The 17,067-nt window shown below is 31.5% G+C and overlaps 1 protein-coding gene across 7 annotated transcripts in view; it reads left to right on the forward strand.

Moving 5' to 3' along the window:
- Window positions 1-17,067, forward strand: part of LOC148284094 (CUGBP Elav-like family member 1) — a 120,658-nt gene that overhangs the window by 64,979 nt on the left and 38,612 nt on the right. For 3 of the 7 annotated variants that reach the window (XM_088242679.1, XM_088242682.1, XM_088242685.1), the window contains exon 1: window positions 8,324-9,121. The exons of 2 other annotated variants lie outside the window; for them this stretch is intronic. In XM_088242679.1, the coding sequence (XP_088098805.1) occupies window positions 8,980-9,121 (142 nt within the window). In that variant the 5' untranslated portion in view covers window positions 8,324-8,979. Of the gene's footprint in view, window positions 1-8,323; window positions 9,122-17,067 lie in introns of those variants that run through there. 2 more of the 7 variants (XM_088242680.1, XM_088242683.1) reach the window with 1 other exon arrangement.

Raw genomic sequence — 17,067 nt, forward strand, 5'->3', positions numbered from 1 at the left:
ATGTCTACCGGTTTCAAGACGTACAGGATACTAATTACTCTAACTTGTACGCATAAACGTTCTTGAAAAAATGAAACAGATAGCAAAAAAACGTTTGCATAATATTAGTACCTTTCTTATTCTAAATAAAAATATACATACGTACAACTGCGTAATGTATTTGTATGGATTGCATTTGTATTTAATTTAATTTCGTGTTTACTGCAACGGGCTTTCTTCGTCGATTCAAGAATACTGTGTTTAAATTTTATAAAACTTGAACGTCTCAACGATTTCCGGTTTAAACGGAAAGAAGCTATTTCGTGGATCCGGTATTCAGGATGTAGAGAACGCGAACGTTTCGATTTAAGATTCGTAAAGCTACATACTGTGTATTGTATTAGGTAGGTACCACCACAAGTGACGTAGACGCCATTCAAAAAAATATTTTATCTTGCAACATTAAAAAAAATTTCAGAACTTTTTTTATTAAAATTGAACTAAAGTGTATTGTAATAGATGTTACCACAAGCTGTGTCCTAATTTTTTCGAATTTAAAATGTTGAAAAATGTTCACATTCGTCTTCTTATATTCCATTTCAAAGACTTCTAATCAAATAAAATAATATATGTAACGTCAAAACAAATTCAATAGCTTGTATAGCAGAAAATTTCCATTCAAATGACGTATAACCTTTACTATTTTGTTGTACTTTTGGTGATAATTTTTTTAATAAAAAAAAAAACATGACACAATTCAAACAAACATCTAATACATAATTTAAATGGGTATATTGATTGGCAAGTAACGTGAGAATCACCCGTTCAAAAAATTTAATATTATCTTCCTAGCAACATTTTAAAACTTTTTGAATTTATTTGATTCGATTGATGTATTCTTGAATCAACCTTTTCGTAGGTGTAAAGCAACCATTTTTTAAAATCACTAAAATTATAAATATTCTTACTTAGTGACGTATTATTAAACATACATGTTATTAGCGCAAATAAAATAGCATTTTAATTAATGGGTAATTAATTTTCTTCCGTGTCTTCATTTTCTAACGGACTTTCATCATGATCAGACTACGCAGAAATATGCCGTCGTATGTGATGAAAATTCTTTTGATTGAACTATAACTGTCAAAAACGAAACAGATATATCGATTAATATAATCCAATTTATGACATAAGTGGATTTAATTATATTTTTAAGTCTTTTTTTCAAAATTTTGACAGCTGCCAGCTAAAATCTTATATATGGTAAGAAGTATCACATAAAAAATATGAGCGAAAGATATATGCTCATCTCTTGCTCACATGAATGTTTACATGCATATTTTTATTTTCTCTCTCTTTTTTGTCAAATCGCTAAGGGCAACGTAATGTTTGTTGTATTTGAGATGTAGCTAGTATAGGATTGACGTGTCTATTTATTGTAGGCCAGTAATGCTTTGTAACTGGGTAGGTACTGAAGTAACGTGGGTGCAAAGTTTTTAAATATTATCATTCTACCAGTACTTTAAAACATTTATAAACGCAGAACTTATTTATTTATTTATTTTATTTTATTTGGGACACCAACAGTTCTACATACATGTTTATAATAAACAAACAGATATAGTGTGTAAACTCAGAACCAATAACAGATTTCCACAAAGTGTCCAAAGTTAGTAAATAAAATAAAATTCATATAAGTTTATACATATAAAAAAAATATTTTCATGGACGAGTATATATTTTAAAAAAATCAAAGAAATTACTTTTTTTTTAAGATAAGTAAGTTATTGTAAATTGGGCGGGATTAAGAAAAGGATGTATGAAGAGAGGATAAAGAGGGGAAGGGAGATGTATATATTTATTATTTTAATGTTTAGCAAGTGATAATTCAATTGTAAATCTGACAGAATGATGTTTGTGTAGTATATGCCTTTAGATTTTGTATTGTACATTGAAAAAGTCCTACAAAAAAAGCATTTTTAACATACGATGTTTTAGTTATTAGTTTATGAAACAGGTGGTACCGTCTACACATCCTAGCTGGAACATGTATTTTATTTATTTATTTACATACATAACTTTATTGTACACTATTTTAAACATAAGTCCCAACTCTATGGGACTAAAAGTCCAGTATTGAGATGGAACTGTTTTGTTATTAAACTAAGTAATTATGTACAGTCAACCATTCCTGTCAATTTTTTTTCAAGCAGTAGTTAGTCCGCACACACTCTGCGGCTTTTTATTGATAAATCCAGCATGTAGGATTATATTTAATTTAAGACGAATAAAAATAACTACTATCTGAGCGGGTATTCCAAACGAAATTATAGCGCGGCAAAGCGCGTTTTTACGTACTAAATACGCATTATAGCGCGCTGTAAACGCGTTCGGAATACCAGCCCAGAAAGATACCAAATGTCTTTATAAAGCTGATAGTACATAATATTATATGTTTTTTAGGACATAGACACAAAGAAAGTTTATTATTTTCTTTTTGCTTTTGTTATAAAAGTTTCTCCCATACAGTTCAGCAAACTTATTATCGAACAAATATTAGGTATCGACACATATCTGTCAATTATGAACGAAGTTCGAACAGATCCGATGTTCACTTTTAGGTGTCTGATTGTCTAAGAATACACTTATACAGTGTATAATATTTCCACACGGTGAGACGAAAAACAACAATAAAAATACTATCGTTTTTCCGTCTTTTATATTAGTTTAACCTTCAAACTTTTTTTAAAATATATTTATTTCTTAAAAGAAGTGACACTCTTGCTCAACAAATAATCCTGAATTTATCAAAACTTTAGTTCTGATTCAAACATAATATATTATTGTTATAAAGGTATTCTATTAATAGTATTTTATATTAGATTGAAGATGTTTTTGTTCATCATTAAAAACATATTCTGGATAGTTAATACAATAATTAGTAAGGTTTAAACTAAATAGTGTTTAGACCAATAAAATTAAATACTTTTGTATATAATGCATAAATCTGATTAAGTGTCAATAAAAAAAAAGTTACAAATCATCATAATCATCATTCCTTTTTTGCACCTAATGGTGCATAGGGCATTGCATTGGTACACCAATCGTAGCTTATCTTGTTCATTTCTGTAACATGAAGGTAAGATGATTGATGACAGTCATAAGCTTCAGGTGTCAGTCCAAAGACTATAAAATATTCTAGTGTTAAAACACTTTTTTAAATTCATTTCTTGTGAACCATGCCGGGAACGAAACCCGAGACCTCTTGCGTGGTAGGCACACGCTCTGACCACTACGCCACGAGGTCGACATGTTACAAATAGGTGCACTAAAATAATAGGTACTTCGATGGGTAATTTGGTATATTTTAAATATATATTGTTCATTGACTCAAACTTTTTTAACATTTAAGTCACAAACTTAACAAAAATTTTTGTCAATTTCACATTTTAGGGTCACAACCTTAAGAGTTTTACATTGTACAGTCACAAACCTAAACATTTTAAAATAACAAAATTAGCACAAGTTATTTACAAAATCATCACTCATTATGGAGTCACAAACATAACGTATATTACTAAATGTAATTAAATATTTGTATATAACCACTCACCGACTTTTCTTTGTCTACCGGTTTCGAGATATACTCGTCTCTTCGTCAGGACACCAATTAAACCAACATGCAAACCAACTCTACCCGCTCTACTTTTTTCATTAATTCTCAAACAACAGAATATTTTCATAATTTACTCAGTGCATGTTTGTCCGAATCAGTGCATGTGCTTATTAAAATGCATGTCGTGTTGGTTTTATATTTTTGTGCAACAACTATAGTGAAGGTGTATAGGGGGTTTTGCATGTTGGTTTAATTGGTTTCCTGACGAAGAGACGGGTACGTCTCGAAACCGGTAGACATAGAAAAGTCGGTAAGTGGTTATATACAAATATATAATAACATTTAGTAAAATGTTTGACCACAAAGTTAATGCCTTAAATATTAACAATATAACGTTTATTATTTCAGATTTATACTTAATAATTATAGAGTCAAACTTACATTTTGTAGTGACATATAATTTACTCAATCTATTTAAATAAATATTATCAGTAATTAATTTTACTTTTATAACAGATGTATTTTTATTTTTTTTACTTTATTTTACATACAACAGGTGATACCTATATATATTTTAAATAGGGGCAACACAAACATGTTGTCATGTGTGCTCTGATAATAACATTTATAAATTCTTCAAATAACACATTGCGCTGACAGTTTGTTTGAGATTCGATGTTTTTTTTTTTTTATAAATATTTTTCCCATATCGTAATATTTTTTTACTGCCTTTTTAAAATTTAAATATTTCAGACTCCTTTTGTTTTTAAACTCTAATTTATCCTTTCAAGCATGGCGAAATCCCTCCAGGATGAAAGCCAAAATAAACACAAACGAAATAAATGTCTAGGAGATGTTATGTGCCACCGACCATATTATTATTGTGTATTGACCACCGCCCCCCCCCCTCCTGCTCCGCTCCCCCACCACCGGCCACTTGGCGCTTGATTGATGGCGGAATGACCGCCGAGTGGTGCCAAATCAGAAAGCATGTATCTAAAGTTTATCTATTCATTACTCTTCAGCAATTGTATCCGATAGTTGCAACCTCTTCACCGGACTGTTAATCTTATCAATAATAAATCGTATATTTTTTAATATCCTATTTTATCTTTGAGAAAAAAAAACTAACACCATAAATTGTTAAGGAAATCTTAATCTTAATCGGCATTTGTGTCTGGTTTTTGCATAATTACTCGGCACGGATTACCCCAGTGAGCATACATTATTTTAATATTGTTCTGTACAATATTAAATAAATTGTAATTTACAGTATTATAACATTCTGTTGACATGACGATTACCTACCGTGAGCTGCGGCCTCTGCGGTGTAGTGGTTAAGACGCTTGACTCACACACGGAGGTTCCGGGTTCGATTCCCGGTGGAAACACCAAAATTCAATGTGATTTTTCTCAAGCCTGGGTGTTCTTTGATGTAATTCACCACTGTTATTGGGCCTCCTGGCCTGTTGTAGTCCAAAAAAAATATATTTATATAATAATAAAAAAACTTTTACCTGAGACTTGTGACCGACCAAAGTTTCGGCGTCGGCCAGTTTCGGACAAAAATTAGCTGAAACTTTTAGCGGTCGGGATGAGTCGAATTACGTTCGGCTGTACTCGGGTGCATCTTATGGCTCGTGACGCTAAGTTCACGTGAGCTCTAAAATCTTTCTTATTTACATTTTTGATATTCCTTTATATTTGATAAGTTATAGTTCCTATAACAAACATTGAAGAACTGTTACAGTGTATAAACTACGAATCGGAAAGCGCTAAAACTGTACTCATTAAATTTATCACTTTTATTTCATTGTGTACTTTCTTTAATCCTTATTTTCATGAACTCAAAGGGTTTAACAATAAAAACGCCAAAGTTTGGGCGTTTTAAAATGACTTGTCGAAACTATAACAAAATATGAAATTCATTTTCGGTTAAGACTGAAAACCTTGTTTAGGTCAATCACTACCTGACACCTAAAACTAAGAGTTATTTATCAAAAATCATTGGCTTTCGATCTTCAAGTTAACGGATTTTAAGGGGTGTAATTATGAATCTTCTTTATTCCTTAGATAGTGTTTAATTTGGGGATTCCATGCGACTAATTTTTGCTTTATATATGGCCACGCTGATGATTTAACCTAAAAAATATGAACACGTGAATTCGAACATGATGATTCTTATTTAGAACATTATTGCGACCTTAAACATTACAAAAAACACTTAATTAGGTTGAATTGACCAAACCGTATTAGTTTTATTTCCGTTTTTGAAGCAGATTTATTCACCATTTAACGTTTAATCATCAGTGTAGCCATTGTATGAAGCAAAGTGTCGACGCATAAAAAAAAAAGATCCAGAATACCACCACAGATATGTTTTTTGTTAGCATTGAGTCAGATAGCATAAAGTAGCTTGTAAAAAAAGGATCAACTCGCCAAATGGTTTCATATCCGTTGGTTTTGATATTTGTAACTTGCCTTTTCTACTTCATTCACTAGAACTAATATATATGTTTTGTTTTTCATTGTTTACGGTGTATAATACGGCTTCTTTTATTGAAAATATCCGCGATATCAGGTATTTTCGCTATTATTTAATAATATTATTATAATTTTTCTGTAATATAAAATAATTCCATTGTTAACGGTACTAAGAACTCCGCTGAAGTTCTATATTTATAAAACGTTTTCAAGAGAAGAAAGATTATGTGTTGCGCATCATTAGCATTTTCTAACTTCAGAAGCCGCTCCCCGTCTCTCTGTACCGCAGACCACAGTGTATAGGTACTGCACATGCACACACATGGGATGCATCTCTTTACCGATAGTATTAAATTTCCTAGCCTCTAAAGCTCTACAGAATGACGGCAGAATAATAGGTAATCCTATTAGAAAATTCCGTTATAATCAACCGACTTTGTAAAGACTCGTATTTTCTGTCTTAGCATTAATGCTACCGCTGTATTCGCGGCGTAGGCTCGTGCCTCGTGTTCGTTCATTTTAGGTACATATTCTTCTTTTATTTTAATAAGACAATTATTATTTTTGACAATTTGTCAATAAACATATCGCTAAGAAACATCACACGTCAACGAAGTATAATGTCGAATAATACATTCTCCGACGCGATTGTCGCTTAGCATACCGAGAACACTCAGTTAGCGGAACAGTGTCACCTGATCCCCTGTGAGTGATCATTTTTATTCTGACTTATCGATATTGTGCGACGAGTGCGGTGCAGACGTTCGCCGCACATACGTTGATTTAAATGATTTAGGCGGTCAAAATGATTTTACAGTGCGTTTAGACTTTAAATTATAAATTTTACTGTAAAGTATTGCCTTTTGTAAAATTAGAATTTTCCCCGCCAAAAAGTGAAGGACAAAAATCGGGGACTTAAAAAACACAATATTTATTTTTAATGACAAATTTCACGAACAAAAAAATATTTTAGGCACAGACTAATATTCAAAATGCATTTATATATTTTGGATTTGATTATTCATTTATAGATAATTCTTGATCCGTGTCTGAAATATTATATTCGATATTTGGGTCAGCTGATAGTAACATATTGATTGTTTCAGGGCAAAATGATCTTGGTTTAATTTTGTTTTTGTTTGTTTCACGCTACTTAATGATAATGGGTCAGAACTCAATAATAGTCGACTGTATATATCAAGGTTACATTTCTCCTTCGAGAACTTTATTGTGTAGTTTTCACGGTACAACCGAAAGTGCTTATTTCGGGCATCTATTCTGCATCTTCCGACAACTGTCCTATGGGTAATAATGCATTTTTAATTATTCCTTCAAACCGAGCTTCATTGGTTTTGAGAAATAATGCTTCTTTTCCATAGGATTTAGACCATTTTTCTTTTATTCGTGTTTTAAAGTACGTAAATCTTTGTTTTAAAGTGCGTAAATTATCTGATGTGTCACCGTTACTTGACAAAGGGTGATTTTCCACATATGTAATCACTTTTTTCATACAAATTAGGTAAATATTGCTGTTGTTTTTCATCGAAAAGATATTTACGGCTCGCTGTTTTTGTACCCGAGGTACCAGGTGTATCTAAAATAAAATAAAATCGCAGTTTATTACATTTTAAACAAAATTTGTTTTTTTTTTATATCATCCTAAAAAACCTATAACTTGGCCATCCACAGCTATCCGCACTCAAATTTTATGTTAATATTCAGCCCAATTTAAGTATACAGCACAATAACAAACATTACGCGATAAGAGGCGATAATACAACAAAATGTCTTATAAACGTGAAAATTAAAATAGAAAAATCATTACAAAACAACTTTTTTTTGAAGTTCTATAAATAATATAAAATAATGTTAAAAATCGTGTAAAAGTATCTAGAAATATTGATTATAACCTGAATTATTCAAATCCATTACAATATATTTTTTAAATTTAGTGGACTTCGCAAAATGTATCTTTGTTTAAATGTTAACACGGAGCGCTGAGGACAATGACGATCTGTACTTCGCGAGCTGACCAAGTTTCAACTAACTGCGCGCGCGCACGGTGAAAGGTACGCGAGTGGGGATGGTAATTTTTTGTTACTGTGACATTTCTTCGGCTATAGGATTTTTTCGGTATTTTTACCGTCACTTTTGAAATTTGACTTACGACCGGCTAATTCTTAAAAATCAACGTTTGTGCGCCGCTCGGTCTAGGTGAGGTGAGGCGAGGGAGGGGAAACGCGAAACCCGCCTCTCGGAAAACCATTCCTGACGAGACTGAGTGATCTATTTCCAATGAGCGCCGTAACGCGCGAGCCATTTGTCGATTTACCGGCATGTAAAAACGCGCGAAATCGCGCTATACTTTACCGATCGGCCATCCGTCAGTCGGCCGTCCGGCTCGTCGACGACAGGCTCGATTCGTCATCGGCCGGCGATCCGTCGCCGGCGCTGCACTAGCGCAGCGGGTCGGCCTCGCATCTAGCACCATGGGAAAATCTCTATGCGCGCGATGCATTCTGCGATAAACGATCGACCTCGTTCGGATATCGCGACATTTACGTATTATTCTACGTTATGTCACAGAGACGCATTCGCCAGGCGACCTTCCTCGTGACACGGGGCGACACCTGCCGCGCTGTGTGCAGCAGCCGCCAGGAGGCAGCAGTGTCCGTCCCGCAGTCTTCGCTAGCGGAAGGCCGCCGCGACTCCATTAGCGGTCTCCGGCTCGCCGCAGTCAGAGAACGATCGCGGGAATTCTCCGCTCGCGTAGAGAAGCGACGCCGACGGGCTCAACCCTCACCCGTGTCACTTCCAGGGCGGGCCGTGCCGAGCGACGATTGTGTGCGGAACGAGCCGCGCTGTGCAGTGCCATAACAGTGTATTATGTATAATGTGATATGACAATGAAAAGCAGAGTAAAGCAAGAGCACAATGGAGGCAGCAGCCCTCCGTTGCAGCGCCGCGGGGGGGGGCAGTACCCCGCCATCACCTCCTCCTATTGGCTGCCGGCACCCTCACCCACCCCCTATCTCTTACCAGGTACACTATTCCACTATCATTACATGGACGGGTACAGAAATATACTGTTTCGAAATTTGCGAAAGGGTTAATATTTACATTTAAAAGAAATGATCAAATTTATTTTAAACATTACGAACGTAACGAACATTGTACCTGTGTTCTTTCTAAAAAAACATTTATGTTTGTAAGTGAAAATTCTTGATGGAAGTTCGTTGTAATTTATTATAGAAATAAAAGACTAGCGATACTTTAATCCAGAAATTTGGAATAAAGTGTGATTTTTTGTTCAGGAATCACAATTGACAAAAATCACACTCACGAAGGATGAGACACTAAAAATAAAATACTTAAACTCATTAAAATAGCATTATATCAACTCATTAGTTAACCTGAAAAAATGTTGATAATGATCCTTAAGATAAAAATAACTTTATTTAATTTACTTTTATCTAATTTTGAATTATGTATCCTTACCTCTGTTTTGTATAAATACATTGAGTTCCTTAATAAAGATACCAGTCTCGAAGATGTCGCGAAAGCGATGAAACCGGTCACTGGATATTCCAAATTTGTGGATTAAAGTATCACTCGTCTTTTATTTATATAATAAATTATTTCTATAAGTTTTTCGGGGTGTCTCTCCGTGTATTATTTTACTTTCGGGTCCTAAGATATAATTATGGGTGAATTTAGCGAGTTGTAACGAACGAAAATTACTTTTAATTAATAACTAATCATCATTCAAAAATGTTTTGAGTTTGTCTAAAGGACTGGTTTCAACCCCTTAGGGAGCTGCTAATATTAACATATCACAACGGAGTTGAAGAATATTTTAGAGAAGGGAATCTAGGCATCCACAGGGCTTCTCCAAAATGTTCTTCATCTCTGTTGTAATACGTTCATAACCACCATTCAACAAACCACACGCAATCTCAGCCAACAGACCAATAAGTATCTGATGAATATGATTGTTTCCATAACGTGTCACTACTATCCATTGTTTACCGCGTTCAATAGATACGAGCGCAATTATTGTCTATAGGTAAATTACGGAGACCTTCGCACCAATCTTCCGAGCTGCAGGTAGACATACCTACCTATCTTTAATGTATTCATTACCTATCTACTAATGTAGTAAGTATATAAGTAAGTCCGTAGGCAGTTACGCGCGTTGTATAGGAATCGAGTAGTATTTAGCTCTGCACTGAGGCTTTGTGTCTATCTAGTATGATCAACATTATTCAATGGCCATTCTTAAAATAGAACCAATGTTAATCTGAGTACGCCGGTGAGAATTAATATGCAAAATCAATATTATCACTTAAAATATTGCGGGAGTTTTTTCCATGTCGTAAACCATGTTTGTTATTTTAATTTTTACGAATTAATAACGGTTCTCTACGCTTTCTTTCTTTCTTTGCTGAAGAAAACGTACCCCTATTTGTTTATATGTCATATTAAACTGAACCCATCATTTTTTATGTCCGCATCCAGTGGAGCATAGGGCACTGAAATAATGCTCCAATTGCTGTGTATCTGGATCATTGGATACATGAAGGCAACATAAAAATAATAATTCTCTTCGCTGCAATATATAAATGTATTCCATGTATACCCATATATTTTTTACTAATATGTAATCATGTTTTTTTTATATTATTATTTTTTCTTATTCTTCTTAATTCATTTTGATTTGCTACTTTTTTGTAAAATAATTTGCCGGACTTTGTATTTATTATTTATATTTTATTTTATTTTATTTTTATTTTATTTTTATTTTTATTTTTATTTTTATTTTTATTTTTATTTTATTTTTATTTTATTTTATTGGAATAAACGGCACTTAGTGCCTTTTACATATTAGTTGCTAATACAGAAAAAACATACATTTAAATGAAATTATAAGTAAAAAATTGTAATTAAAACAAATTAATACTAAACAGTTATTTACAAATTAAGAAATAAAAAAAAAGATACACAGTTTAAAAATTATATTACCAGTTATAAAAATATTTATCAAAAAGAAAATGTTTGGTCAAAGAAATATTTTGAACCTGCAAAAAAAAACTACGAAAGCAATACGTATTAATAACAAAATAACAATTTTTAATAACACTAAATGATAAAGAAATAATTATATGTATGAGTAATTAAAACTACTACTTAGGTAACTAGTATAAATATACATAAACATACATGCTGTAAAACATGTAACATGTCTACAAGGCGTTTAAATAAATAAGTAAACTTCACTAAAATCAACAAATGGAAGAATTGAAGAAATATTGATGTTCAAACGTAGGCAAAATTGTAAATGTTGTACAGTGTGTAAGGTGGCCACTTAAACCAGCCAATGGCAGGTCATTAGCTCTGTAAATGCCTAGACAAATATTCCCTTCTTTAAGGTATTCTCCATCCCTGTTGTAATTTGTTAAGTAAATAATAATTCTATTATTTTATTTGGATATTTGTAGCACTAACTTTGGGGTTCATTGTTGTATTGTAGAGGTATAAATAAAATATCTTTGTTTTATGAACCACTTTTTATTTATACAACTGACTAGTTTCGGCACCTACACGTTACCATCTTCAGGGTTATATAATAGCTAAAAAAAAGTTTTTTTTAGCTATTATTAAAAAAGTTTTTTTTAGCTACTCGTATTATATAACCAACGTGCAGTTGCTGAAACCAGTCGGTTGTATGAACAAAAAGTGGTTTATAAAACCAAGTTATTTTATTTATTTCTCTAAAACATAAAATAAATAAAATATAATAAATAATAATTCTTACGGTTCAGTATATGAAATGTCGCAGAGAAAATAATCATGTACGTATTTTATATCGACATTTCTAGAAATCGAACCCGGGATCTTAGTCATAGCAGGCAAAGTTCTATTCAACTATGAGTCGGACAAATCTCAATAAAACACACAAAACTATATTATTCATTCTATCCGGACACTAATATTATTCACTAAGTTAAATTGTGCTTACAAAATACTTTTATAATAATACATTATTAAATGTTTTAAAAAATGATGAACTTCTTGTGATGGGTCATTGATTTATGAAAATACTTTACGCACTGTGCATCATTCACCGTGATTCCGATTTTTCAACATGAACTTTTCTCTCTTTTATTTCTTAATTTTTGCAAAGTAAAAAATCTGAAACTTTATTTATTTATCAATTGCATACGTATACATATAAGGTCGGACATATTGCAATTTCTTCCTACCTGCACAAACCGTTCAGTTTGAGAAAATAAGTAGTAAGTATATTAGCATATTGTAGGTATATTGTAAGTATATATTTATTTATTCATTCAAAAATCAAAATTAAATATTTATGAACTTATTAAGGCTTTTTAGGCTATGCCCGTGTCAAGCCACAATAAATAACAATAAAAATACATAGTAAAATTAAATAGATCAAATTACAATGACATAAATAACAATCAAGAAAAAAAGGTAAATGTAATTAATAATCAAATTCCAAAGAATACAATGCAAAAAAAGATAATCAGAAATATTTTTTAATTATAAATTATACAAATTAAGAATCACACATAATCAAATATACAAAATAGTGGTATCATTAAAATCAACAAAATAATAGTAAAATAAAGTAGTATTAAAAAAAAAAACAAAATAAGAGTATCAGTATAATCAATAGAAAAATAATATATTTATAAAAGCATAATTGAAATGAAATTTGAGATATGTATTCTAGAAACTCACTCAATACTATAGTAAGAAATAAAGGAAATAGGAGCAATAAATCATATGCCAAATAATAGTACGTACTTAATGAAATTAAACAAAAATACATAATAAAAAAAACATAAAAATGATTAATATATATAAAAAGCAAATAAAAGTAAAAAGTATGGAAGGAAAGCAGATTTGTAAATTTTTGCTAATCTCGAACTTTAAATATATAACATACATAAATCTATAATTTTATTATTAAATTGAACATGTGTAAATATACACATTTTTTACTGACGAAAAATATTTTTCAACTCTCGTACTCCTTAGATTAGTGGATTTTTAGTTAAATCCATGTATGTGATTTAGACTTACGCAAACAATCGTTGATAAAACTGTCTGTTTTACTATTTTTATTGCAGCCGTGTGGATTGGCAACGTGAGGAATATATTAGTGTGTCATACATTGAAAACGATGTTACAAATGGTCTAATGCGTATCTTGCCTTGAAGTTTATGTTAGAACACTATAAAATGAATTTAATGTTTTACTTCATACTAATGTGCAAACGTTACCTAATATAATTGAATACACCTTACATTATATAGGTTGTAGGAGCAAATGCATAGAGATAATTGATACATTTTTTAATGCATTAAAACGCATTATTATGCATTAAAACGCATTATATTTTACTCAAATTTCACAATTAGAAATACCCGTAGCACAGATCTTTTTGGTTATAAACAATACCTTCGGTGGTATTATATTTTCTCTACCCCATAGAGAGTGATTAATTTGAGATTTTTGTTTTTTTAATGCGTTTACACTTTGCTTCATATAATGGCCACACTGATGATTAAACGTCAAATGGTGAATAAAGCTGCTTCAAAAGGGGAAACAAAACTAACACCGTTTGGGCAATTCAACCTAATTAGGTGTTTTGAGTAATGTTTAAGGTAGCAATAATGTATGTAATGAAAATCATCATGTTCGATTTCACGTGTTCATATTTTTTGACGTTTTATCATCAGTGTGGCAAAAATTAGTCGCATGGAAAAAATAATATCCCTTAATTAACCACTCTCTAGGGGATAAAGATTGAACAATTTGTGTATTATACGGCGAGAAGTAACTTACTGGGACCCGTCACCATAGAATTAAGAATAGTCCAGAAACCGCATACGCACATCAAACAGAAGGCGAATAAACTACTCATAAATGAGTAGGTTTACGTTTTGACCAATTAGTTTCATTGTAGACGTCGCTCAGTACGCAACTCTTGATTTGAATTCAACAATGCCGTGTTGTGTCCTTTTAAAGTGTAGAAATACGGCTAGGATCTTAAAAAAACAGGATGCAATCACATTTCATGTGCAATTAGCAAATTAATGTGTGAATAACAAATGCATTACTTAAAAATTGAATTATTTTTCCATCTGTCAGATTGTCGAAGAAACAAAATGGAAATTTTGTTAGTGTTGCCAGGGTAGAACTTTTTTTTACCCTACTTTGCTCATCTAATAAAAGAACTAATGAAAATTAGACCTCGGATCAAACAACGCCGTGGGGGAAATTTTAAGGACAATATCTTTAAAACATCAAATATTATTTAACATGATATAAAAATATACGTTTTATGTATAGTAAAATTTATTAATATTTTAAGTTTAAAGTTCATTCGTTTAATAACTCTTATTAAATGACCCTTTATTTATCTACTCTGTTGTGTCAATCAATATTTCCGCGTGCACAATAAAATTTTAGAGAAATTAACCGATTGCTTTTTTTTACCTTACATTTGTGTTATGATTTTTTTTCCCATCAAGCAACATTACGCTGCGACCTCGCGGATGCGCGCGGCGAAAATAGGGCTTAGCGGGGGAATTATTGAACACAGTCCGATGTACTTAAATCTGATTCTACGCTCCTTCTGGACTATTCTTAATTCTATGCCCGTCACATGAGATCTACGTAGGTCGCAATGACGTTAAGGGCTTATTTAGCACTGACTTCCATCATTAAAAATAATAACTGTTAAAAAATCAACTTTTTTAATCATTTTTTTAAAAATAATTTCGTATTAGTTTTAAACATAATTGCTGTTTACGATATCTTTAACTGCCCCTTTTTACGTAATGGATTCAACAGAAACTGTATAACACATTTCAATGGGTTCATTGCAGTGTTAAACCACGTAATCCTTATTCCGGAATTTGAATGTTGAACGAGTCGTTAGTCGAATTAACTGAAAACGCACCTTTTGCAAAACCTTCTAAATAGTTACTTCGGTATTTCGCAATAGTCGATTATCAAATATTTTGGTCAATTTTATTTATTTAATTAATTTTACAACAACGTATAGTACTCTTGAAGTAAAAAAACCATTGAATAAAAACTCCTGTATCGCAAAAATTCTTAACTAAACTATTCTAGCCTCTGCCACTGTCACACTCCTTTTTTTTCTTAACTTACCATTGCCGAAGGATAACTGCTAGCATTATGTGATATTGGGTTCGGCCCAAATAACGGAAAGCAAAAAGAGAGAGAAAATTTGTATTGGCTCGCAAACTATCCTAGTCTCGCTGGGAGCCGCATAGCTTTCTCGGAAAGATTTCGGTCAAACCCAAAGAAAAATAATATAAAAATAACATGAAAACAAAACGATAAAACCCAGTTTAGAAAATAATATCTTTATTATAAGTAAAAATATTCTGCAAAAACTATCGCATAAAACCTATGATTTTTGTTATAAATAACAATTTTCGATTGTATACCTTTACAAGTGTAAAAAAGAAATAAAAAGTTAAAGGTTTTACGCATAGATAGGTTCCAGTCATAAAAAATGAACAATTCAGAAATACGAAATATCAAATGTCGAAACAGACATAAAATTTCTTTGTTTTTCTTATTAGTATGGTAATATTAAATTATATGACATAATTCCCCTTTCCGTACCTACGTATTGAACATTATAATATGTAATATAACTCGCGTGTTTATGTATCAACTAGCTTTATAAATTTACGTCATAAAATGTTAATCAAAACATAATCGCGTATTTTCTAATTAAAAATAAGCAGTTAGCTGCTTTTTATCTCAAAGTAAATCTTGTAGTTTTCTTTTGTATAGAAACAACTTATACATACATATATACATATATGTTTATGAACCTTTTCAGTGTGAAAAACTTTGCTATGGTTTCAGTTTCATTTAATATTTTCAGGAAAAATTAGAATTGTTTATTGAAAACAACATATTATAATATATAATTAATTAGAGATAACTTTTTCAGATGATTTTAAAGCAAATACCTAATAAAAATACTGACTAAAAAGCTTAATATAATTATTATTTTTTATTTTTATAAACCATTTTTCCACATTCTTATTTTCTCCTTATCAGCCTGTTTGTCTCAATTGCTGGATATAGGCCTCTTCCAAAATTTCCCATAATTTTCTTTTCCCAGTCGTCAGTCCATCCCCTCTGTGGTTATCTACTTTCCTTTTATAGGGTCTCTTAATTTAGTATTCTTGGGGTCCACCACCTGGGGGTCTTTAAAATATGTTTCTAGGTAGTAAGTTTTTTCACACAAATTACTAAAGATCTTTGTGCGTAGCAAGTAATTTATGCAATTTATATTGAGCAATCTCAATATTTACGCTTTTGTTTTTACTGTTTTCAAATAATTTTAAAAAAAATAATATTATTCTTTTTTTATTAATTCCAGCTGATGGTATGATAAATTGGTACATAAATTGTTTAATCGACTCTTTTTATTATATTTCCTACTTTTATTTACAAAAATTATGTACCCATTAATATTTACTACGGTATTTCAATAACAAAAACCGTTCATTTTTGTTCTAAGGTGCCAAGAAATGCTTTCCACGATTTTTATCGTAATGTTTTCCCAATAAATTTAACAACACCGAAGTGATTATCGTGTCATGTGACATGTTGCATTCCTGGGCATTATCAGTCACAAGAATAACATAATGAACCGTGCTCACAATTCATTTTACAGCAAAATCGTGAGTTATTTTATAACTTTATATTTTTCGTGCAACAATAATCAACTTCGTGGTTTCCATCAATATTTATTCGTATTTAATATTGCTTATTTTTTATGAACGCATGTTTGCCGCTGTTTTCACGATTTTGTAAAATTATTATGTATTTTGTGTTTTTTTAAATAAACCTTGCGTTATTAGTATACAAACGTGCGACCTTTGTTTTGACAATTGTAATAT

Source organism: Micrasema longulum, unplaced genomic scaffold (genome assembly GCF_059751315.1).
Source record: "Micrasema longulum isolate JH-2025_06_02 unplaced genomic scaffold, ASM5975131v1 h1tg000155l, whole genome shotgun sequence".
Taxonomy (NCBI): Eukaryota; Metazoa; Arthropoda; class Insecta; order Trichoptera; family Brachycentridae; genus Micrasema; species Micrasema longulum.